General features: G+C 40.0%; 1 protein-coding gene across 4 annotated transcripts in view; it reads left to right on the forward strand.

Annotated features, from left to right (window-relative positions):
* ap3s1 (adaptor related protein complex 3 subunit sigma 1) overlaps positions 1–27,151 on the forward strand; it is a 79,002-nt gene that overhangs the window by 21,643 nt on the left and 30,208 nt on the right. For 3 of the 4 annotated variants that reach the window (XM_078566484.1, XM_078566467.1, XM_078566492.1), the window contains exon 4: positions 25,771–25,842. The exons of the other annotated variant lie outside the window; for it this stretch is intronic. In XM_078566484.1, the coding sequence (XP_078422610.1) occupies positions 25,771–25,842 (72 nt within the window). The remainder of the gene's footprint in view (positions 1–25,770; positions 25,843–27,151) is intronic. 4 annotated transcript variants of the gene reach the window in all.

Raw genomic sequence — 27,151 nt, forward strand, 5'->3', positions numbered from 1 at the left:
CTGCTGACAGTTGGCATTTTTTTAATTACAAATTTTTTCTCATTGCACAACATTTGATCAAAATAGCCTGTCCTCTAGTTGGTCCCTCGAGATACTGATCTAGAAAACTATCGTTTGTACTTACCAAGTACTCTTCTCCCATGCTTCCTGCAAATTGGTCTGCTTAGTCTACATGAAGATTAAAACCCCCGTGGTTATATCAGTAATGTAAAGTAACCTAGGGGAGGTAATGCAGCCTGTAAATTATATATACTGCAGCAACAGTGCACCAAGGATACAGGGAGTGTAATAGAGGGATTGTATGTTGAATTCAAAAGAACAGGAGAGAAGAATCAAGTGAAGTGCTCTATCCTGAATGGTGTCCACTTAGTGTTGCAGTTGTACTCTTTCAGACAAATGGTGAGTTTTCAACCACATTTCTAACTTGAAGAGAGGAGATATTGGTTAGGAAATTGAATCCCTTTATGATTTTATATAATTCTGTTATACTGCTCATGACCTACAGTGCCTCCATCTCCCCAGTTTTAGGCTACGAGATCAGTGCTTAATCTGTCTCACTTAGCATTGCAGTAGTATCACACTACACAATAAGGATGTCCTTACTGTAAAGCTGAGACTTTGGCATCGTGTGAATTGTGAGACAGTCACTTCTACCTCCGCTATTGTGTACAGAGATGTCTGCAACCAGGAGATTGTAAGGATAAAGTGGGTTCACTCTCCATCTTGCATAAATCTAACCTGACAGATATACCCCTCAGTTAATGGTGATACTACCTCACAACTCTTAATGGTGGACATTGAAGTCCTCCAGTTAGAGCACATTCTCTGCCTTGCTTCCGTCAAGAGTTTCTTCAAAATTATGTTAAATATGGAGGTGTACTGATTCATCAGTTGACAGACATTAGGAAATCAGCAGAAAAAGGCTTTCTTAAGCACTATTTGATTGAGGCCTCGTGATTTCATGGGTTCAAAGTCAATCTGGAATACTCCCAGGGACACCTACACTTCTGGTGGCTTTATATGCTGGTGGAGCAGGACATACCCAGGGATAATGATGGAGGTGTGTAGGATGTTGGCTGGTGGATATGATGGATCAGTGAGTATGACTATAATCGGATTGTTGTTTCATTGTTCTATAGAACTGTTCTCCCACTTTGGACACTAACCCTCAAATGTTAGTGAGGGGGCTGCTGTACTTTGACTTGGTGCCAATGTCTCATTTTGATATTCTGCTTGGGTATTGCTGAAAGTCCATCTGATGTTTTCCTTTTTTTGAACTTTGTAATAATTGACTTGCAAGAACACATATATCATTGGATTGGAGTAGGCCATTATATGTTGGGCGAGCAGTTTCCATAACAATGCAGTAACTTTTGATCATTTTTTGCCTTGTATGAGACCATGTATTATGAGATTAAATTGAATTTCATAAGTTTTCTTGGTAGATTTGAAGCAATATCCTGGAAGAAATCTTGCTACAGGAATTTTGGATTATAGCTACTGCTCACAAACAGCCCAAGTGCATGTGTGTTTTCTTTTCTTAAAGATACTTCATATTTCACTCACATCTTCATGTGCCATGCACTATTCCACAACTAAAAGGGCGCATACCTAAAACATCCAGAACTTAGCAAAAGCTTCTCATGAGAGAGCTTCGACAAGTGCAAAGCAAATTCTGATCATCATTCTTCTTGTACCTTTGACGAACAGCACAAACTGGAACATCCTTTATGGGGAATGAGCAAACGTTGCATTCACTGCACTATTTTCTGGTCAACAAATACTAATGACAGTTGGAGATTAATGGTTTACATTATGTGCCATAATTGTATTCTCCTTGGGTCAATTAGTGCATACGTTAAAATGTTAGCCTGGATTTTGCGATTAGCGGTGAAGTTTGGATGCTTGCTGCTTGTCTCAGGCTCGTTGAAAGATCTAGTGATTGGTGTGATGAGAACTTTACCTCATCTCATATTGCAGTGGATTGTAGTGTTCTTTAGTGAAGATTCCCAATGTTGAGCTGCAGTATATCATCAAGCTGTCCATGCAGCCAATCACATTAGAGAATTTTGACAGTCAATCAGGAAATGAAAGACATTAAAATAAGATAACTTGTTTAAAAAATTTACATTGAGCAAAATAAAAATTGTAACGTACACATGGATTGAAGGTAGAAACTATTTAGGTAGCTACCTAGTTATCGTGAAAAGCACTCCATAAATATAACATTTTTATTTTAGAGCCAAATCTACTATTCAGCAATGGTTATTACTCTCATCTGTGTTTAAACCCAGTTACGCCTGATTAAACAAGGTATAACTTTTTATTGTGTTCCTAACAGTGATTTGAGCGTGGAATAGGGATGTTGATGCCACATCAAGTGATTTCACTAATCTGGGGTGGGGGCATTCATGGCGTAGCCTTGTATGGTGGAACAGTCAATGACATTGTAACTTCAGGATTACCATGTTCATTGATGTTTACACTAAACCCTGAAGTTGTGATCCGTTTCAGAGGGCTGGCAGTTCAGCATCAAAGATATTCCATTCCAGGCCATTACATCTATTACACAACAGATATCACACATTATTTTGGTACTTTGAATGTGTAAGAGAGAGAAAGGCAAGTGATTGACCGGTAACCTGAAATTTACAAGCAGACCTCAAATGGTAAATGTAGGTACGCTGACCAGGAATTAGCTATTGAGAGCAATTGTCTTAAAACAGAGGTCATATTAGCAACTAAACATTATAACCATGTTTCAGACTCATGTTTACTCACAAATATGAGTAGAGAAGATTCACTAGTTATACTAAAACAAAGAGCAGTTGGGTCAGAACCAGTTACTTATAATGATTTGAATTAGAAGGCGGCCTGATGTTGAATTGTTGAGATATGAACCAACCCAACATTGTATGAATTGTAAAATCATCTCATGCTTCATATTAGAGAATCTCTAAGCAGCTGATACTTTTCCCAGCACAAAGTAAACCGATCCGACTGTCTGAAATGTTTTCGTTCTACAGAATACAATAAATGACAGCACATTAGAATAACCTGTTAATACTTGTACACTAGTATTCAGATAAATGTAATGAAGCGTACATTTCACTAGACTAACCAATTTTTGTTGTCTTTCTGACAGCAATGATTCACCACATAAATAGTGGTTTCTAAATTCATTCTTAAGGTCAAAGACTATAGTAATTATTGAACCATTCCAGCCAGTACCTGGGCTTATGGTAGGTGAAACTTCCTGCTGAAAACCACTACTGCCCTCTCTCAGCTGATGAGTCGTTACTTTTCCATGTTAAACACACATAGAAGAAACACTTGGGTATGGCACAGAATGTACTCTGGATGGGTGACTTCAATGTACACTACCGAGGGTGGCTCAATAGTACCACTACTCTGAGCTGGTAGAGTCTTAAAGGGCATACCACAGCTATGACGTAATACTTTATATAAAAAAAATGACTGAATTTATTGGGTGGAAACCACTAATTGGATTTTCAAAAAGACTAAAGCCATCTTCCAATGAGTTGAAATTGCGGTTAATGATCACTGTACTTTCTAAATTCCAAGTCCATTGAAATGGAGACAATCTGTTTGTAAAGCTTCACCAGGAACAGTTGCCTTGGAGAATGAATGGGGGCCATCTTCTACCCCATTAATAAATCATCCAGACAATCACCTGAGTACTCAACTGAGTGGAGGCAAACCGTTAGATGTAATCACTTGGACAATGGGACTCTGGCTATGAAAGGAATGTGCCCAGGCATAATCTAATCATGTAAGACAGGCAACTGGAATCCATTAACCATAACCATATTTGGGTCACTGGGCATTGGCAAAAGAGGGTCATGTGACAAGCCAACTAACCTTTGTTTAAGCACCTGTGTTCTCTGCTGACCTGCACAAGCAAATGAGTCGCAGAAGAATCAAGACCGAGTGAGCCAGCCAAGTCACCAACCTTCAAGAGTCATATACACTTTAACTTTACTGGACTTTAAATTGCTTAATCTATCCTCCCGCTCTGTAATCTAATTTTGTGTGTGTGTGTCTATTGTGGTCAAGAGAGGAGTGGGGAAATGGGAGTCATTTGACCCCTCCTCACCTGGTTGTAACAACTGCCAGACTGGACCTGTGGCAAGTGCTGACAGAACCTGCAAAAGTGAAAAAATCTAGTTGACCTCTCCTTCAGTCTACCTTGACAGTATTTTAAGGAGAGACCATTGCATACCCTGTGGCGACAAAATACTGTTTTCAAACGGAACACCCCCTCCACAATGTTGTCTGGCTTTACCACCATGCTGAATGGGATAGACTCAGAACAAATATAATGTCTTAAAAACTAGACATCTGTGAGGTACTGTTTGCCCCATATGCCTGACTGTACCATTACCATTAAGCCAGGTTCAATAAAGAGCATAAGCATGCCAAAAGCAGTATCAGGCATACTTAGAAATGAGGTGCCAACCTAGTGAAGTAACAACTGAGGACCACGTGTATACTCAACAGTGGAAGCATCATGACATGGATGGAACTAAGCTATTCTACAACAGGTGGATCAGATCAAAACTTAGCAGCCCTGCCACATCCAGTCGTGAATGGTGGTGGACAATTAAACAACTAATGGGTGGATGGCTCCATGAACATTTCCAGCCTTTATGAGGCAGAGCCCAACATGTGAATGCAAAAGACCAGACTGAGTATCTTGTAACCATCTTCAGCCAGAATTACTGAGTGGATGATCCATCTTGGCCTTCCGCAAAGGTGCCCATCATTACAGAATCTTGCCAATTCAATTTATTCTATGTGATATCAAGAAATGGCTGAGTGCACTGTATAGGCTGTGGGGTCCCAACAATATTTGGGGTGTAATGCCGAAAACTTGTGCTGCAGAACCAGCCACTCCTCTAACTAAACTGTACCAATACAGCTATAACACTCAAGTTAAAAAATGCCTGGATATGTCCCTTCCATAAAAAATAGGGAAAAATTCAATCTGGCCACTTACTGCCATATAAGTCTACTCTTATCATCAGCAAAGTGATGGAATGTATCATTGACAGCATTATCAAACGGCACTTATTCACCATGTGTTCAGTTTGGGTTCCGCCAGGAACACTTGACTCCAGATCTCATTTACAGCCTTGAACAAAGAACCTAATGCTAGAGATGAAGGGGAGAGGCACTGCCCTTGACATCAGGGCAGCATTTGACAGAGTGTGACATCAAGGAACTGTAATGAAATTGAAGTCAATGAGAATCGAGGGGGTTGGAGGGAGGGATACCTAGAACAAAGATAGATGGTTGTAGTTGTTGAAGGCCAATCATCTCATCCTGAGGACATCGCTGCAGGAGAACCATCTTCAGCTGCTTCATCAATTACCTTCGCTCCATAAGGTCAACATTGGGGATGATATGATTGTACAGTGTTGATTTCTACTTGCAACTTCTCAGGTAATAAACCAGTCCTTCCCTGCAGGCAGTGGGACTTGACAACCTCTGGCCTTGGGCAGATGAATGGCTAGCAACATTCATGCCACAAGTGTCAGACAATGATCATCTCCAACAAGAGTGTCTAACCATCTCCCCATGATATTTAATGGTATGACCATTGCCAGAAACCCACCATCAACATCCTGTGGTTCACCAGAAACTTAACTGGACATGACCAGCCACACAACTGTGCTTACATGAGCAAACCAGAGGCTGGATTTTCTGTGGCAAGTAACTCAACTGCTGACTCCACAAACCTTTTGACTATCTACAAGTATAAGACAGTGTGATGAAATATTCTCCACTTGTCAGAATGAGTGCAGCTCTAAAAATAGTCAAGATGCTTGACACTATTTAAAAAAAAAACATTTGTAGTGCTTATCATGACACCGGATATCTCAGTGCTTTACTGCCAATGAAGTACTTTGGAAGTGTAGTCACTGTTGTAATGTAGGAAACATGGCAATCAATTTGTACATAGCAAACTCCCACATAAACAGCAATGTGATAATGATCAGATTATCTGTTTCTGTGATGTTGATTTTAGGGGTAAATATTGGCAAGGATAACTCCCTTTTTCATTTTCGAATAGTACCAGGAGATCCCTTGCATCCACTCGAACAGGCAGATGGGACCTTGATTTAATGTCACATTTGACGTGGGGTTTCTGGTGCAGTGCTCCCTCAGCACTGTACTGTAGTGTTGGCCTTTTTTTCTTTTTGTGCTCAAGTCCTAGACTTGAACCCGGTACTTTATGACTCAGAAACAAATGTGCTATCAACTGAGCTATGGCTGACAGAGAAACATCAGCTTAAAGTAACTCACTTGATTGGAACCCCATTCACATTGTTAAACATTTGCTCTCTGCACCATCAGTGCAGTGTAGCTGCAGCATATGTATTTTGCAAGATGCACAGTAGCAACTCGCCAAGGTTTCTTTGACACTTCCAAAATCCATGATCTCTATCACTCACCGTCTAAGCTTACTTAGAAGTAAGTTTTAGTTAAAACCAATCATTCTCATGCTAAACTTACTGAATAAGTTATCAGGGCCAAAGGAAGCCATCTTAGAAGTAACAAAAACAGAATTACCTGGAAAAACTCAGCAGGTCTGGCAGCATCGGTGGAGAAGAAAAGAGTTGACGTTTCAAGTCCACATGACCCTTCAACAGAACTGAGTGTAGTTAGGAGAGGGGAGAAATATAAGCTGGTTTAAGGTGGGGACGGGGGGAGAGAAGTTGAGGGTGGGGTGGTTGTAGGTACAAGCAAGCAGTGATAGGAGCAGATAATCAAAAGATGTCACAGACAAAAGGATCAGAGAGGTGTTGAAGGTGGTGATATTATCTAAGAAAAGTGCTAATTAAGAATGGATGGCAGGACACTCAAGGTACAGCTCTAGTGGGGGTGGGGTGGAAAGACTGACAAGGTATTAGTTGTAGATTTAAAAATAATGGAAATAGGTGGGAAAAGAAAAATCTATATAAATTATTGAAAAAAACAAAAGGGAGGGGGAAGAAACGGGGTGGGGATGGGGGGAGGGAGTTTAAGATCTAAAGTTGTTGAATTCAATATTCAGCCCAGAAGGCTGTAAAGTGCCTAGTCGGAAGATGAGGTGCTGTTCCTCCAGTTTGCGTTGGGCTTCACTGGAACAATGCAGCAAGCCAAGGACAGACATGTGGGCAAGAGAACAGGGTGGAGTGTTAAAATGGCAAGCGACAGGGAGGTTTGGGTCTTTCTTGCGGACAGACCACAGGTGTTCTGCAAAGCCGTCGCCCAGTTTACGTTTGGTCTCTCCAATGTAGAGGAGACCGCATTGGGAGCAACGAATGCAGTAGACTAAGTTAGGGGAAATGCAAGTGAAATGCTGCTTCACTTGAAAGGAGTGTTTGGGCCCATGGACGGTGAGGAGAGAGGAAGTGGGTGGTTGTAGGTACAAGCAAGCAGTGATAGGGGCAGGTGTTGCATCTTCTGCGTGGGCATGGGGAGGTGCCATAGGTGGGGGTTGAGGAGTAGGGGGTGATGGAGGAGTGGACCAGGGTGTCCCGGAGGGAACGATCCCTACGGAATGCCGCCGGGGGTGTGAAGGGAAGATGTGTTTGGTGGTGGCATCATGCTGGAGTTGGCGGAAATGGCGGAGGATGATCCTTTGAATGCGGAGGCTGGTGGGGTGATAAGTGAGGACAAGGGGGACCCTATCATGTTTCTGGGAGGGAGGAGAAGGCGTGAGGGCGGATGCGCGGGAGATGGGCCGGACACGGTTGAGGGCCCTGTCAATGACCGTGGGTGGAAAACCTCGGTTAAAGAAGAAGGAGGACATGTCAGAGGAACTGTTTTTGAAGGTAGCATCATCAGAACAGATGCGACGGAGGCGAAGGAACTGAGAGAATGGGATGGAGTCCTTACAGGAAGCGGGGTGTGAGGAGCTGTAGTCGAGGTAGCTGTGGGAGTCGATAGGCTTGTAATGGATATTGGTGGACAGTCTATCATCAGAAATTGAGACAGAGAGGTCAAGGAAGGGAAAAGAAGTGTCAGAGATGGACCATGTGAAAATGATGGAGGGGTGGAGATTGGAAGCAAAATTAATAAATTTTTCTAGGTCCTGACGAGAGCATGAAGCAGCACCGAAGTAATCATCGATGTACCGGAGAAAGAGTTGTGGGAGGGGCTGGAGTAGGACTGGAACAAGGAATGTTCCACATACCCCATAAAGAGACAGGCATAGCTGGGGCCCATGCGGGTACCCATAGCCACACCTTTTATTTGGATTTTTTAAAATCTTGTTTAGAAGTAACATATGGTTTCTTGACAGCAACCATTGTATACATTGTTATATTGACAGTGAATTGGGCAAGCTGGCAATAAATAATTTTAAGGTAGTGAACCTCAATTAATTTTAATTGACTTTAAATGAATCAATAGTTATTTTAAAATGCTTGGCTAAAATTAAAAGTTCTTTAAAAGTCATCTTTTTAAAATGCATGACGCTGCAATTTTGAAAACCTACAAACTTCTGTTAAATTCAGCACAATTACTTTGTATTTCTGTACATAGCATTATTGTAAGAGACATCAGATTAATTGAAAGAAATGTACCTTGGTGGCAATTAATTAACCCTAATCAGCAGAGCTAGCACTGAACATTCACACATTTGTGTTTATAAGTATTATTTCACCTTTTTTAAGTTTTAATAATTTCTTAAAACTTATTTAGGCATGTATAACTATTTTCTTTTAAGCTTAATGACCTGACCATAAAATAGAGTTCAGATATGTTAAGACAAATGACCTTGCATTCTGATGTGTGTAGCCATGACAACAACAGATAAGGAGAACTTTCAGCCCAGCAACAACAATTAGATAAGATAAGCCTCAGTTATAATTATAATGAAGGAACTGTTAATTAATTAGTAGTTTTATCGCAGGATTCGATTTTTAAATTACACAAATTAAGACTAGGCATATTCCTAAAGGAATTTTATGTGCATTTTTGTTAAGAAGCAGACACAAAATGATTGCAAGGAACATCATAAATTCTGATTAGAACAAAATTTAGAAACTAAAAGTTTGTACAAATTACATAAGGTGTGTGTTTGAAATTATATTAAGGAAACAGTGTTCATTGTTCTGTTATCAAGATTAATTAAGCTAAATTAAAATAATATGTCAGCCAATCAAAGGATGATAAGGCACTATTAGCATGTGAAGTGGGAGGATCTTAGACACTCCCTAGGGATTAACCCCATTCTGACACCCAGAGAAGGAAGCAAATATACACTTTTGTGGAACTGATGAATTCATTGAAAGTCGTGAAGGTCTGTTGGATGTGATAAGTATGCTTGTGTTCCTTTTTGGGTTTTTTGTTAAAAATTAGTCCAGTGTAGGAAAAGGATGATGAATGATTTTAATTACAGACATATGCACTGTGTATTGAAACTGGTGTTTAATTGTATGGATGTATGATTCTTATACATTTGCACATAACTAATTCTGCATTATAACTTCACAATCCTATATTACAACTCTGTACTAGTTTGTATTTCTCTTTAAATAAAATTTCTTTGAATTCACTTTCTGAACAGTCTTGTCTTACCCTGTGGGCCTAAACTATTGTTTGAACCTGAGAGTTAAAACCAAATTACTGGTGAATTGGGTTGATTCCAATTGGGTATCCATCCAAAGATCCTTACAGAAGGACAAAGGACATGGGAATATCACCACCTACAAGTACCCATCCAGGTCTCTCTCACCATTCTGACTTCAGAATTTATCGCCATTCCTTCATTGTTGTTGGTCAAATTCCTTGCCTACAGCACTGTGGGAGTGCATACACTACACTGCTGCAGTTCAAGAAGGCAACTAACCACACCTTCCCACAAGGGCAATTAGTGTTGGGCAATAAATACTGGCTTTGCCGGTGACATCCAAATCCCATGAATGAAATTTAATTAAAAAAAAATTTTTGACCTGTTTCAAGTTTACTGTCGTTCAAGATGAAAGAACCACAAAGGGCCAGATTTTGGCTGAGGAGACAGTATTTGGAAGACTGGTTCATTTTCGAGTTAATTCTGTTTCCAACTGGAACCCAAAAGCTTCTGATTTTGGTGGAGGTGCAAGTTTAATTGGGAACGGGCCTGGAGTGATGGCCAATTAGAGGCCGGGGTTGGAGATAGGACACCAGAGAAACAAGCAATGTTCAACCACACTGTCAGCCCTGTTCCTAACAAGCTTTACGTAGTTCTCAATGGCTGCCCGCTCCAGGGAAAAGTTGATACCTGAGAAGGCGAACTCTTCAGGAGCTGCTTAATTATCTAAATGCACCCAATTAATGGTGAGGATGACAAATTTTCCACCCTCACCCCTGCTCTCCTCCCAGCCTTACGAGAATGGGCAGAGTTGGGAATGGAAGTGAGACATTGTGACGCCTCCCACTGCATCTTTCTGGCTGCCCACCCCCTCACATGAAACTCTGGCCCAAAATGACAGTGAAAGATGCCATTAATGAAAATTGAAAATAATTTTAGCCAGCTAACGTCAGCATTGAATACTCCAAAAACACTCAACATAAGGCTGCCAGAGTGAGAGTAAAGTTTTGCTTCAGCAACATGCCTTAATCTTACAAAGGCACCCTGTTCTGCTTCACTGAACTTCTTTCTCACATCAATGATCCTTAACACCTTTTAAATGCAATTGTAGGCAACTCGTTTATTTTGTTCTACAGTAGATGTACTCCCACTGGGATCTAGGTCAAACCTATCCAAACCACTTCATGTTAGAAACATAGAAAAAATAGAAGAAGGAGTAGGTCATTCGGCCTTTCGAGCCTGCTCCACCATTCAATATGATCATGGCTGATCCTCTACCTCAATGCCATATGCCTAAAGCCCTTAATGCCTTTAGAGTCTAGAAATCCAACTATTTCTTCTTAAATATATTATGTGACTTGGCCTCCACAGCCCTCTGTGGTAGAGAATTCCACAGGTTCACCACTATCTGAGTGAAGAAGTTTCTCCTCATCTCAGCTCTAAATGGCCTAACCCATATCCTGAGATTGTATCGTATCCTCTCTCCTCATACGACAACCCTGCCACCCCAGGAATCAGTTTGGTGAACCTTTGCTGCACTCCCTCTATGGCAAGTATATCCTTTCAAAGGTAAGGAGACCAAAACTGCATATAATACTCAAGTGTGGTCTCACAAGGGCCCTGTATAGCTGCAGTAAACCATCCTTACTGCTGTACTCAAGTCCTCTTGCAATGAAGGCAAACATACCATTTGTTGTCTTAACTGCTTGCTGAGCCTGCATGCTTGCTTTCAGTGATTGGTACAAGGACACCCAGATCCCTTTGTAAATTAACATTTCCCAATCACCATTTAAATAATACTCTGCCATTCTGTTTTTCTTACCAAAGCGAATAACTTCACACTTATCCACGTTATACTGCATCTGCCATGTATTTACCCACTCTCTCAACTTGCCTAAACCACCTTGAAGTCTCTCAACATCCTCCTCACCATTTGCATTCCCACCTAGTTTTGTGTCGTCAGCAAACTCGGAAATATTTCATCCAAATCATTGATATATGTCGGACATGTGCAGGGATCATCCCATCAATGTTGGACTTAATGATCATGAGTCATGGAATGCTACAGCACAGAAATGGGTAATTTGGCTACAAGTTTGTGCTGACATTTTCCACATGGCTACATGGTCCAATTTAATTTCCCTAGTTAATTCCTATATCTATTATCCCTGTTTGAAGGGCCCATGTAATTCCTTTTTTAAAAAAAGTTCTGCACCTCAATGACAATTTGCGATAGAGAATTCCACATTCTCTAACCACAGTCAATAATTTATTTCTAATGTCTCCTTTAATCCTTTTGTCAATTATCATCACTATTTTGTGCAAGCCCTATCACTGTGCTGAGTGAATGGTTGAATATATTGCTCGGTATAAAACATCTTTGACTTGTTTCAGAAACAGGAAAAGGCCTTTCCTTTAGAATATCCTGGAAGCAACACATCTGAAATAAATTGATTTAATTGTGGTTACAATTTCAGTAGAGACCAGTAACGTTTTAATTTTTTGTTTTGGAGATCTAAAAGATTGAAACCACAACGAGGTTCACTTTTTTAAAACAAAAGTATTTTACTAAAAATCAAAGAGCACAAATACTAAAAACCTTAGCTATGTCCAAGTTATTAAGTCCTTCAGCTATCAAGCGATAAACCCTTTTACCCATCCCACAGAATATCAACTGAATTCTGCTTGAAAGAGATGTTCCCTGCAGCCAGCTTGTTCTAACTGCTTGAAATCTATTCCCCACTATAATTAACTTCTTGTTTCATCATCTTTTACTATTGTTTATCTGCCAGGTAGCTTTACCACATGATGGAAGCAAGTTGCTTTTCTATTTGAGAGAAACCTAGCTCTTAGAGGGACTGTCACCCCAATATAAATTATAGCTTTTTCCCCAAAGCACATGGGCCATCACAATTGAGAGGTGGGGGAAAAAAAATCCTTGGCTAAATTTTTAAAACATTTATGATGAAGATTAGCAAGTATTCTATAGTAGTAATTAAAAAAAGTAAAATATTAAAATAGGAGGAAATCTGAAATACTGCAATTCGATTAGTTGCACAGAAGAACCAATAATTGTTTTAAGAATTTGTCTTGATCAATGTTTAATGGCAGATCTGGACTGATGACATTGGCACCTTGTAAGTGCAAATCCTCCTTACTCAGTGAAAGCGTTTGGTTTGATATTCACTTTTAGTAAGCTATCTCACTGCATCATGATATACCACTGACTCTAATTGTAGCCCTTGTTTAGAGCTCCCTCTGTCTTGGGAACCCATGTACAACACCAGTTCCTGCATGGTGCGAGCTTAGAACAGTACAGAAACATAGTTCTAGCTTTTAACTTGCTGTGAGCTAAATGGTTTTCCAGCCCCTTTTATTTTCGGATTTCTATTTTTGCTGGGAGTGCTCCTGAGACTGCCTTGTTGGGACGATCTCAGGTTGTCAGGGTCACCAAAAGAAAAACTCATCTATCACTAGCATCATCTCTTTCATGGTTAGGCATCAGAAGGTAAGTTGGTAGTTCTCAAGATGTGACTTTAACAATTTAAAATTGATTGGCTCGGAAACTGGCCTTTTGAAGGTGGATTTTATTTAATAAGAGACCAATTCTATGAAATAGATTGCACTTAAAATGAGCAGTGAAATCACAGAGGCTGAGGTGGTGAGGTAAATGCAAGGTATGGAATAGAAATAAAGTTAAAATCAAAGTGGGAAAGAAATACTCTTCTTTCTACAGCGCAATGCTAAGTTGCTGTCCTCGGGTAATTGGGTTATAGTCAGGGATGAGCAGCAGCTGGTGTTCTACACAAGGGGAGGTGAGATTAACTGAATTTAAATTCCCCAGCTATTGTGGAATTTGAACTCATGTCTCTGGATCAATAGTCCAGGCCTCTGAATTACTAATCCAGTAACCACTAGGCTATTGTTCTTGTTTTGAGCCTGAGTTATAGGCAAAACTGCCACTTTCTCAAATCCTGACTCTCACCATAGAATATTCAGCTATTCCATGTTTCCCAAGCTATGCCCACTCTCAAACTCTGCTCCCAGATATTTCAATCTGAAATGAACAGATTGCCCATTGTTCTACAAAGAAGGTTTCTGTGCATTTATGAAAGCATTTTTAGTTCAAAGCTAACCAATAATGTCATTATATTTAGCACAGTAATATAAAACTATAAGAGGACTATGTATATTGGGGGTTGCATAACTTGCATCCAAGCCAGTTTTCAAAGGCCAGGTAATTCTAGAGTCTTGGCCAACATTTTCTCTCAACTACCACCACAATTACTGCTGTGCACAGAACAACGACCAAGTTTATTTACACAACTATAGCAACAATATGTGAGGTGCTTTGGATGCTTTAAGATATAATTAAGTGCTATATAAATGCTGCCTTTTCTTTCCAATTGAGTTTGTTACAGCATAACCATGTGCGTCTTGAAAATGTAAGCAAAAATGGTTGGCCTAGGGATGTGAATTTCATGTAAGTGCCAGCGTTCTAAGGATTAATAATGAATTCACCTTTCTTAGGCTGTCAGTAACACCCTCCCCCCCCCACAAGAGGTTGTTTGCCTGAAAACTGAAATATTTTGATATAAAATGCTTTGAACTAATGCTTTACCAGAAACAAGTACAAATTAACTTGCATAAAGTTAACATTACTCTTACTAAATGAACAGCACATTTTGCAGTAGTTCATAAAACATTAGAAGTACCGCAATAATTGATTGCGGTAAGTAATTTTTACCACCTAACAAAAAAAATCAAACTGTTTTCCCGATTTTAATTGGCATAATTTTTGCAGAATCTTTTCTTTTAGAACTACATTTTAGTTTATGTTTGATGCCTTAAATTTAAGTCTCCATTTCTTTCCCCTTTTTATCTTTTTGTGTTTTGTGGCACTTCGAGAGTAAGTAAACAGTCTCTACTTGATATTTTGTCATGAGCTGAGCCAAAACCAAGAATTCTGTGCATAAATAGCTCTGAGAAAAGGCATGGCAGATCATTGCTGCTGTACTTAAAAAATGTAGGCTTAATGGAAATTAAGCAAGCTTGCCCAGTCCCAACCAATTTCCAGTATATGCACCATCTGATGATAGGGCAGTAATTGTCATGAAATGCATTGGTTTGGTCTGACATATTTGTAGAGGCTGGAAAAGATGCCGCACAGACGCAGTCATGAATAAGATCTTCAAAGGTGGTATGTGTGTATATGGTATAAATAAATGCAGAAAAGGAAGGCAGAGATGTAGCAGAATGTTAGTGTCACCCAGTGACTGCTATGACTGCATAACCCATGAGCTCTAAAAGGTGAGAGTAATAACACACAAGCTGAATATTTGGTGTCACTCCATCCACTGTTGGAATGATTTGTTTAAAACTATTTAAAAATATGAGCACTGTTAACTGTTGTATTGTGGGGGTGGGGAAACCATCTGTACATGGCATCTTGGGGCCTGGTGTTGTGATAGGCCTGGAATTTTGTTGTGGAATGGCAAGCTTCCAGTTGCTCATGTCTGATTTCTAAAATTGAATAATTCCTTGCAACTCTGACTTAGTCCGAGACAAATTATACCACTTGAGATGAAATCTGTTGAACATATATGTATTACAGTTTTCAATCCTATGTTGTGAAACTGATGATAACATCAGCTTCAATCCTCAATTATCAATTATCTCCCCCCACCGCTACAGCCAGATGACTTCACAAGGAACAAAATGCTAATGTACTAATCTGAAAATTTAGTAATCAAAAGTAAAATATTTCTTGATAAACTTGTAGCAGTGACATTTTGATGATTAAATTTGTTGTAGATACCACAATGACATGGACCTCGCCTTCAGCTCTTAGCTGAATGTTAGTGTCACCCAGTGACTGTTCCCAGTTCTCCATGAAATTAAATTAGTATAAATTATTAATTAGATATTGAATGTGCTTTTAAGAAAATATGATCTTGGAGTTCAGATAATAACAGTACAAAGTTTGTTGTTTAGTGGTTTTTAAACTTCTCTGCTGTCCACACAGTTATAATATAAAGCTTGGAATCTCTATAGACCCTCTGTAATAATCTCGATTTATATGCATTATTGTTCCAGTTGACTTTGCTTTATGATTTGCAGTAATGTAGTTTCACGGTAACTCCAACAAGGGGTGCTATAAGCAAAGAACAGCTAAAGTACGCAATCTCAATAATTTCACTAATGTTGATAAGCACCTGTTTAAAAAATATTTTTTGAGATTTTAAAAATAAAATTGTATTATTAACTGAAAAGACAGAATGTGCAAGGCTACAGGGAGAGGAGGGGGGCGGTGTGGCACTAGATGAATTGCTCCTTCAGAGAGCAGCACAGACACAATGGACCGAATATGCTGTAACCATTCTGTGATTCTGTAAAATGTTATTAAAATTGTGCCAGGAGCAGTGAAATATGAGTCAACGTTCTTCACAATGTGCTTTGTGGCAGTTTGGTTAAATCTTTGGAGTGATGGAATGGAAGCCAGGTAGCTTCTCAACCAAAAGAGGGGACAAAATCCATGAACACTCAATGACCCTATTATAGAATGTAATTGTCAGAGCAGACCCTCAGAGGAATATACCAGGTGACATCCTGGGTCATTGGGCAGGATCCAACATAAAAGGAAGGTGGGCGGCTTTTGGTTTCATTCCACATTAATTGTTTTTTTTTGTGTGAATTTTCACTGAACACTTTTTCCCACAGCATCTATCATTCATAAAAGTTTATGCTTTTCTAAATACATATTTGAAGTTTTTTTAAATTTATTGAACTTTGCATAATGGACTCAAAAGAAAACTTGTGTGCATGGTGTTTTAAGTTTTTGTACTTTCATTTTCTTCCCTTTGCAGTGACCCAGTTCCTTATCCGGTGAATTCCTCTGAGTGCAGTTGGGATTGACAGCTTGTTTGGGGTAATGTGCACTGCTTCATGTCACAGCTGTAACCTGCTGCCAAATATAACCTCCTAATACCATGGATCCTGTCACACAATCCCATGCTGTTCAGATCCCAAGTTACAAAATTCATGCATCTGTGACCCAGATCTCTCCAGATCACCGAGAAAATAATTCCATCAAAAAGAAACCACAACAACTGAAAAATAATACACAGTATTGTATATGTTCCAAATCATATTTGGTGAATTAAAAGAGAGTAATCCCATCTCAAATTGGACTTCAAATGGTCAGAATCTGCGTGAGTTTCTAGTACTTTGTATTTTGCCACCTCAGTCACTTACCCATTTGTCTGTGAAATGGTGCCTGCAAGCCTTTTTTTGATATAATGTAATAATTACTGGGTAGGTTACTTCAGTTAATGTGCAATGCAGCATTTACTTTACAGAGCCTGAGCGCCAGCTCCCAGACACTTCCTACCTCCTCCTGGACCATGATCCCATCACCGAACATCAAGCCATTGTTTCCAGGACTGTCACTGACCTCATCTCTCTGGAGATCTTCCCTCCATAGCTTCCAGTCTCATAGTCTGCCAACCCCAGGCAGCCCACTTCTACCTCCTTCCCAAAATCCACAAGCAGGACTGTCCAGGTAGACCCATTGTGTCAGCCTGTTCCTGCCCCACGGAACTCATTTCTTCCTACCTTGACTCCATTCTCTCTCCCCTTGTCCAGTCTCTTCCCACCTACATCCATGATTTCTCTGATGCCCTACATCATATCAACAATTTCCAGTTCTCTGGCCCTAACCGCTTCCTCTTCACCATGGACGTCCAATCCCTCTACACCTCCACCCCCACCAGAATGGTCTGAGGGCTCTCTGCTTCTTCCTTGAACAGAGGCCCAAACGATCCCCATCCACCACCACTCACCTTTGTCTGGCTGAAATTGTGTTCTCACTGAATAATTTCTCCTTAAACCTGTCCTACTTCCTCCAAATAAAAGATGTGGCTATGGGTACCCGCATGAGCCCCAGAACACCTTTCCTGCATCTACCCTGTCCAGTCCTGTTAGCATTTTATAGGTTTCTATGCGATCCCCCCTCATTCTTCTGAACTCCAGCGAATATAACCCTAATTGACTCAATCTCTCCTCATATGTCAGTCCCGCCATCCCAGGAATCAGTTGGGTACACCTTTGCTGCACTCCCTCTATAGCAAGTACATCCTTCCTCAGATAAGGAGACCAAAACTGCACACAATATTCCAGGTGTGGTCTCACCAATGCCCTGTACAATTGCAGCAAATGCCCTGTTCCTGTACTCGAATCCTCTGGCTATGAAGGCCAAAATACCATTTGCCTTTACCACCTGCTGCACCTGCATGCTTGCCTTCAGTGACTGGTGTACAAGGACACCCAGGTCTCGTTGCACATTCCCCTCTCTCAATTCATAGCCATTCGGATAGTAATCTGCCTTCCTGTTTTTGCTACCAAAGTGGATAACCTCACATTTATCTACATTATACTGCATCTGCCATGCATTTGCCCACTCACTCAGCTTGTCCAAATCGCACTGAAGCATCTCTGCATCCTCCTCACAGCTCACCCTCCCACCCAGCTTTGTGTCATCTGCAAATTTAGAGGTATTACATTTAGTTTTCTCATATAAATCATTAATTTATATTGTGAATAACTGGGGTCCCAGCACCGATCCCTGTGGTACCCCACTAGTCACTGCCTGCCATTCGGAAAAAGACCCATTTATTCCTACTCTTTGTTTCCTGTCTGCCAACCAGTTTTCTATCCATCTCAATAAACTACCCCCAACCCCATCCCATGTGCTTTAATTTTACATGCCAATCTCTTATGTGGGACTTTATCGGAAGCCTTCTGAAAGTTCAAATAAACCACATCCACTGGCTCCCCCTCATCAACTCTACTGGTTACGTCCTCTCAAAATTTCAGTCGATTTTTCAAGCATGATTTCCCTTTCATAAATCCATGCTGACTCTGTCTGATTCTGCCACTGTTTTCCACGTGCTCAACTGTTAAATCTTTTATAATGGACTCTAGAATTTTCCCCACTACCGACATCAGGCTGACTGGTCTATAATTCCCTGTTTTCTCTCTGCCTCCCTTTTTAAATAGTGGGGTTACATTAGCTACCCTCCAATCTGTAGGAACTGTTCCAGAGTCTATAGAATCTGGGAAGATGACCACCAATGCATCCACTATTTCTCAGGCCACTTCCTTAAGTACTCTGGAATGTAGATTTTCAGGCCCCGGGAATTTATCGGCTTTCAATTCCATCAATTTCCCCAACACCATTTCCCTAATAATACTGATTTCTTTTAGTTCCTCCCTCTCACTAAACCCTGTGTTCCCCAACATTTCTGGTATGTTATTTGTGTCCTCCTTTGTGAAGACAGAACCAAAGTATGTATTTAGTTGGTTGGCCATTTCTTCGTTCCCCATTATAAATTCCCGTTTCTGACTGTAAGGGGACATTTGTCTTCACCAATCTTTTTCTCTTCACATACCTATAGAAACTTTTACAGTCAGTTTTTATGTTCCCCGCAAGCTTACTCTCGTACTCTATTTTCCCCTTCTTAATCAATCACTTGGTCCCCCTTTGCTGAATTCTAAACTGCTCCCAATCCTCAGGTCTGTTGTTTTTTCTGGCCAATTTGCATGCCTCTTCCTTGCATCTTATACTATCTCTAATTTCCCTTGTAAGGTTTGGCCACCTTTCCTGTTTAAATTTTGAGCCAGACAGGAATAAACAATTGTTGCAGTTCACCCATGCGCTCTTTGAATGTTTGCCAATGCCTATCCACCATCATCCCTTTAAGTCAAGTTTCCTAATCCATCACAGCCAACTTGCGCCTCATATCATATATGTTTCTGTGTCAGTTTCTAGTAGTGAAGTCAATAACTGATAATGAGTTATTTGAAAATAGCTCAGAGTATAAAATGCAATGCTCTGGAACAGCCTTTCCAGTTGATTTCTCCAGCTTTGATATAGGTTCATAACGGGTGTTGGTATGGGTTGCCATTGCTGTGCCTGTTAGCACTAGAAGCCCTCGCTAATTTTACTATATTTCAGTTTTACTAAATTTTAGGTGAAAATGCAATAAAAAGTATGAACTTGCAACAATAAATTCAGAAAGGTGAAAGGTGCATTTTGTACTCTTACACCACTTGCTGGGACATGTGTACAGAAATTGAGATATGATTTAAGGGCAAACTAATTTTAAAGGTAATCTGTTTGAGGCTACTTGAATTGGAGCGAAGAGAAGTAAAGGCCAGCTTACATGTGGCATTGATTAGCAGCCTTCCAAATGTGTTTTTAATAATTTGATATAAGCAGAAGTTGGATATATGAGTTTTCTGCGCAAGCATTTGCCTAGCATAAATGACCATGAGTTGTTAGTCACAAGTCTCATTCCTGTATTGGTTTAATATTGGATAGTGCCATCATTCCATTCCATCACCTTAATAGCATCCATAACAGAAAATTTTGATGACATTTTGCATTTAAATGCATTCAAAAATGATCAGTAATCATTAGCCATCAAAAGATGTAATTTGGAATGAGACTTTCATTAGACATCAGTGCTCATTGCCATCTTTTGACATCAAATGTGATCAGAAACGATCATTGGCATCAAAAACGCTCATTAGGCCTCCCCCACCCCTCCAGCGACACTCACCAATTCCCTCTCCCCTCAGCCACCACTCACTCTCACCATCCAACCCCACATAGCCTCTCCACACCAGGATTTCTCCACTTTGCCTAGATGTAGGACAGCCTCCAGCACCACTCCAACCCAGGCCCCAAATTGCAGCCCCATTGCCTCGATCTCAGCCGCAGGCCGTGGACCTGCCTTCGGCCCCAGGCCACGGACCAGTCAGCGGCAGTGACGCACACGGGAGGCAGCATCACGAAGACCGAGCACAGGAAGGCACACTGCAGGGTGCACATGAGTTACTGGTGGTGTGGTCTCTGCATCTTTCGATCTCAAAGTTAGTTAAAAGCAGGTGGCTTTGGTTTAAACTTTGCATAGCTGTAAATCAGGAAATGGGAAAGAGGAACTCTGGGAAAATTATAATCACCAGGGAAGTGGTATTGAGTAAATTGTTGGGGCTGCAGGCTGACAAATCCCCAGGTCCAGATAGACTTCACCCTAAGTCTTGAAAGAAGTGGCTAGTGAGATAGTTGATGCACTGATTTTAATTTTCCAAAACTCCCTAAATTTAGGGAAGGTTCCATTAGATTGGAAAATAGCAAATATAACTCCTTTATTCCAAAAGGGAGGGAGACAGAAAGCAGGAAACTATAGGCCAGTTAGTCTAACATCTGTCGTAGGGAAAATGTTAGAAGCTATTATTAAAGATGTTATAGCAGGGCACTTAGAAAAATTCAAGGCAATCAGGCAGAGTCAATATGGTTTGGTAAAAGGGAAATCATGTTTAACCAATTTATTGGAGTTCTTTGAAGGAGCTACGTGCTGTTGGTAAATGGGAACCGGTGGATGTACTATACTTAGATATCCAGAAGGCATTCGAAAAAGTGCCACATCAAAGGTTATTGCAGAAAATAAAAGCTCATGGTGTAAGGGGATAACACATTGGCATGATAGAAAATTAGCTAGTTAACAGGAAGCAGAAATTTGGCATTAATGGGTCATTTTCTGGTTGGCAGGATATGACAAGTGGTGTGCCACAGGGATCAGTGCTGGGGCCTCAACTTTTTACAATTTATATAAATGACTTGGATGAAGGGACTTGAGGAATGGTAACTAAATTTTCTGATGGCACAAAAGACAGGTAGGAAAGTAAATTGTGAAGAGGACGTAAGGAGGCTACCAAGTGACATAGGTTAAGTGAGTGGACAAAGATCTGGCAAATGGAGTATAAGGTGGGCAAATGTGAAATCGTTTATTTTGGCAGGAAGAATAAAAAAAGAAGCTTCTTATCTAAATAATGAGAGATTGCAAAGCTCTGAGATTCAGGGGGATCTGGGTGTCCTAGTGCATGAATCACAGAAGGTTAGTATGCAGATACAGCAAGTAATTAGGAAAGCTAATAGAATGTTATCATTTATTGTGAGGGGAATTGATTACAAACGTATGGAGGTTATGCTTCAGTTATATAGGGCATTGGTGAGATCACATCTGGAGTATTGTGTACAGCACTGGTCTCCTTATTTAAAGAAAGATGTAAATGCATTTGAAGCAGTTCAGAGAAGGTTTCCTAGACTAATGCCAGGAATGGGTGGGTTGTCTTATAAGGAAAGGCTGGACAGGTTAGGCTTGTATCCACTGGAATTTAGAAGAGTAAGAGGCGACTTAATTGAAACCTTTAAGATCCTTAGGGGTCTTGACAGGATGGATGTGGAGGGGATGTTTCCTCTTATGGGAGAATCTAGAACTAGCGGTCACTGTTTAAAAATAAGGGGTCGCTCATTTAAGACAGAGATGAGAATTTTTTTTCTGAGGGTTGAGAATCTTTGGAATTCTCTTTCTCGAAATGTGGTGGAAGTAGAGTCTTTGAATATTTTTAAGACAGAGCTAGATAGATTTTTGATTAACAAGGGGGTGAAAGGTTATCAGAGGTAGGCAGGAATGTGGGGTTGAGGTTACATTCAGATCAGTCATGATCTTATTGAATGATGGAGTAGGCTCGAGGGGCTGAGTGGCCTACTCCTAATTCACATGTTTATATGTATATGTAGCAATGCGTGCATTGATGCACATGTTTCTGAGATGTCATATGCCAGAAATCTTCTCTATTGAGCTTTGACAGTGAAGAAGTGCATTGGGGACTGAAATAAATACATTCTTGGTGTCTATTGTGACTATGCTCTGGAGAAGTTGAATTTTCTTCCATTCAAGCATCTGTCCAAGTTTGTTGCTGACAATCCTTGGTGAATTGGACAAGAGGCTTCTGTGTCAGAAAATAAAGCACTCACAAGTTCCCTGGGTCACAGCCGCTATAGTCTATTGCAGGGTTTGTCATGAAGAGATTAATGTCTATAGTGTTATTGGAAATTAATTTTTAAAGTAGAGTTTAGTGATGTCTGTGTCTATGTTTGTATGTGTGTGTGCCTTAATTGGATTAAAGCCAGCTACCTGGGTTTGCATAGTTTGAGATGTTAATTAGGTAAACAACAAGGAAGTTATAAGGTAAAGTGTACATTGACATTTGTTGAATAAAGCATTCAAGAGTGGGAGTAAAATCTTGCACCTAGCTGGGAGACGCTAAGCAATATGTTTATATTACTAATAAAATTAGTGGGATGAAAATGTTATTGTTAGAAGATGTGACTTTAGAAACCTAGTAATACAATAGGAAATTTACATTCAAAGGAAACGCTAGGTATAAAGAGAAAGGAGTTTGTATGTGTAAGGGAGAGGCATTTAAGATCTAACCAGCCTGCACACCCTCAACTGTGTCTGCAAGGAACCTCATTTTGAATTTGTAAGATCAAATATGCTTTGCCTGGGGTCTTTTAAAATCTGAATTTTACTGTTGCCTTAATGGGGGTGTAACTGAGAGAGTCAGATTAATTAGGGGGATCTTGTAGTTATAGTAATAATTTTGTTGGCATATGTATGTGCTTACAGTTTTTCTTGTATTAATAAATGTTTAATTTAGTTTTATAAAAAAACCTCAAGACTCGGTGGTCTTATTACTACTGAATTCAAAGCCTCCATCTTGAAGCATACAAATTGCAAAAATGGATTATGACAGTTGTTTCAAGTTTCCCTCCGGGATTTGAGCAGCTCAGCCTTTTACCATCGGCTGTGTCATAATAAGGATCCAGAAATGTAAAATTCAGTGCAATCCTCACTTTTATTGCCACAGTTAAAGCAGTCTGATTGGTTGACCATGTGTCCAGATCTGATGTAGAAGACTATATCTTAATGGCCCAGATTTTCCTTTCCCAATAGAAGTGAACGCTGGGACGTTTTCTGCCATTAGTTTCACAATGACACTGCAACTTGTGGCAATCTCGCTTGTGCCAAATCTGGAAATTGCGGTGTGCCTCAATGGACTCTGAATAGTGCAATCTACACAATGCATGTATAATGTATTACATCAGTTGGGATTTAGGAAAATCCATGACACGATATTGTTGATTTCAGCCTATGTCTGCAACTTAGTCAAATTGACAGTCGTGATCGCTAGAATTGAGGCTTTTTCCTGATAAACAAGCTCAGATTGCTTTTGATGTCAGTTGAATACTTCTGACCACTTTGAAGGTAATTAAATGATAAATGTTTGTAAATGTTGCTTGTGTTCTGTGTGATTCCATTTGATGTCAATTGATGACTAATGATGTCAGTTGATCACTACTTGGGATGTCAAATGATGGCTAAATGATCACTGTTGAGTACAGATGATCACAACTGAGCACAATTATGCCTATTGAACGCAGATGATAACATTTTCTGGTAGGGGTTGCTGAGATCATCAGCCCACAGGACGATGGTTACACAAAGCCTTGGTTGTTTCAGTTCCTTACCACCACTCGTGCCCCCCCACCCCCCCAAGCCCACCCAGCTTTTTTTTTATTTTGCACTAAAGTTAGATTTTGTTTTTACGGATTATTGAAAATGAAATCATTGTACAAAGTTCTCTCATTTTACTTTTCACAAGCAACATTGCAGAAAACTATATTTTTCAGGATGTGTTGGGCTGTGAAAAAGATGACATAGTATTTTTAAAGGTGAATATATCTTGGGCACTCAACCCAACATAGCTTAATGTGAAAACTAGGAAAATGAAATTTATTTTTCTTTGTCATTCAACTCACAAGATGGAAATCAAAATTAAAGCCTAAATCGGGGGTAAAAACTCTTCGTAGGTTTTAGTCATACCTAGCACAAAGAAAGATGTGGAGGCCAATCATCTTGGTCCCAGGACATTGCTGCAAGAGTTCCTCAGGCATAACCATCTTCAGTTGCTTCATCAATGTCCTACCCTCCATCATAAGGTTAGAAGTGGACTTGTTTGCTGATAATTGCACAGCGTACAATGCCACTTGCAGTAACTCGGATATTGAAGCATTCCGTGCTTGCCTCCAGCATGACTCAGGCAACAATCAAGCTTGAGCTGGTAAGTAACATTTGCACCAGGCAATGAGCATCTCCCCTTGACATTCAATGGCATTGCCATCGCTGAATCCCTCATTATCAAAATCCTGTATATTGGCAGAAACTGAACTGGACCAGTCATATAAATACTGTGGCAACAAGAGCAGGTGCGAGGCTGGGAATTCTGCAGCAAGTAACTTATCTCCTGACTCCCCAAAGCCTGTCCACCATTTGCAAGGCAAAAGTCAGGTGTGCGATGGAATAATCGCCACTTGTCCGGATGAGTGCAACTCCAGCACACTTATGAAGCTCAACACCATCCAGGACAAAGCAGCCTGCTGAATTGACACCACATCCACCACCATAAACATTCACTCCCTCCATCAACAGTACAAAGTGGCAGCAGTGTGCATCATCCACAAGAAGCACTGCAACAACTTATCAGGTCTCCTTCAACAGCATCTTCCAAACCCATGACTCCTACCACCTAGAAAGACAAGGGTGGCAGATGCTTGGAAAAGTGAGTACCTGCCAGTTCCACTCCGAGCCGCACAGCACCCTGACTCAGAACCACATCACCGTTCCTTCACTGTCACTGGGTGAAAAATTCAGAACACTCTTCCTAACAGCACTGTGGGTGTACCTACATTGCATGGACTGCAGCGGTTGAAGAAGGTGACGGCTGCACCACCACCTTCTCAAGGGCAATTATGGATGGGCAACAAATGCTCAGGCCCCAAGAACAGATAAAACAAAATCAGCATCAAATCTCCATGTGCTAGAGACACTCTAACTAATCACAGCTGAGAACAGTGTGTAATATACCTTTCCCTAGTACTTTAACTGTCTAAAGTGATTTGGTAAGGATTTTTTTTTTGAAACTTCATTCATAAATTTTAAACAGGAGACTCCTAAATATTTATTTTAAATCCCACTTGCATATTCACCATATGAATTATTTTGACCATGGCTGCTGGATAGTTTCTCAAGTTCTCTCTCTCCCCAGTTGGCTGCTGTTCATAAATACTTCATAAAAAATAAAACACTATTAGATTATTTGCCTAAATTGAAATCCAGTTTTGTGCTTTATCTGCTAGCTTTGCAAATAAAAGGAAATTACTTTTCAGCTACTAACTTCAAAATTTTTTAAAAAATTCTTATTTCTTTTGACAGGTTTTTGTGGAAACATTAGACAAATGTTTTGAGAACGTCTGTGAGCTGGATTTAATTTTCCACGTAGACAAGGTAGTATTTGTTGACAATTCATGTTAATCAGTATACTTGCTATTGTCAATCAGTGGAAAGTTGACCACTGAAGTCACTGGTGGTTCATATGCACCTCCAAGGTTTTCAAAATTTGCAACTGACAGCTAAGAGTACTTCTCCTTCAAAGGGACAAAGAATTCGGATTGGGAAAACCTTCTGTGTAATAAATGCATTGAACAAACACAAAGAAATGTTTACTTGCAGTGGTCACCACTATATGAACACAGCGTGATGTGTGAGAAATCTGTTTTGAGTTCCTGTTTCTCTCTTCTCCTCCCTTGCTTAATTGAATAAACTTCCTGAAGTTTATAGAACACAAAACATAAGCTGGAAACAGACATTTAATCAAAACATTAGCTTTTTTCCTGTCTCAGCACATGCACGTGTGGTTGCACACGCTCAAACACGCACAATCCGCCCAGTTTTATAAAAAGCACTCAAGAAAATTTTATACGAATTAAGCTTCTGAAATGTGTCCCCTAGCTTTTTTTCAAATAGTTATGAAAACCTAGAGTAGAATTTTTTTAGAAGTTAAAGGAAAACTATCCTATCAATACAGTTAGTACTGATGACATTGCCTACACTTCACATGCTCAGACTGTACAATCCAAAATTGGCTTAAAGTGGCATTAGACAATAGAGTTATTTCGAAATGTGTTTTTCCCTTCTCATTTATGTAAATTTTCTGATGATTGACTCTAATTTCCTGAAACTAACTTTTAATTGAAGAAATGCATTCGTCAAGTACAAACCCAGGCTTTCGGAAGAAGTGGACGCCTTCAAGAAAAACGCTTCAATAAAAAAATTCAATTGATAAACAATCACATTTTGAAACGTTTTTTTTAAATTTTTTAAATCCTTAGTTTGGACATTAAGAATTTTGAGGATAAAATAGCAGATGAGACTTTTCAGTAAGTATTTTAGTGATGGTTGTGGGAACCAGTGGCCAAGCTGCATGGACACAGGATAATGTACTCGTAGTATAAAATAGTAGTTATTGTGTAAATACCCATCATACCCATAACAATACGAACAGGAGTAGTGGATACTGTGGGTACTTAGAATCGTAGAAAGTTTATGGCACAGGAAGAGGCCACTTGGCCCATCGTTTCTGTGCCAGCTTATGACCCTTTGATGCAATGCATGCTCCATGTACTGAATTTACCATGGCAGTTGATTACAAAGCAGCTTAATCAGTTTGAAAGTAAAGCTACCGTTCATAAATATCTGAATTTCCAAATTAAATTAATCTTGAAATTTGATTCTTTTATACTTATTGTACGTCTGC

This window comes from Cetorhinus maximus, chromosome 2 (assembly GCF_964194155.1).
Source record: "Cetorhinus maximus chromosome 2, sCetMax3.hap1.1, whole genome shotgun sequence".
Taxonomy (NCBI): Eukaryota; Metazoa; Chordata; class Chondrichthyes; order Lamniformes; family Cetorhinidae; genus Cetorhinus; species Cetorhinus maximus.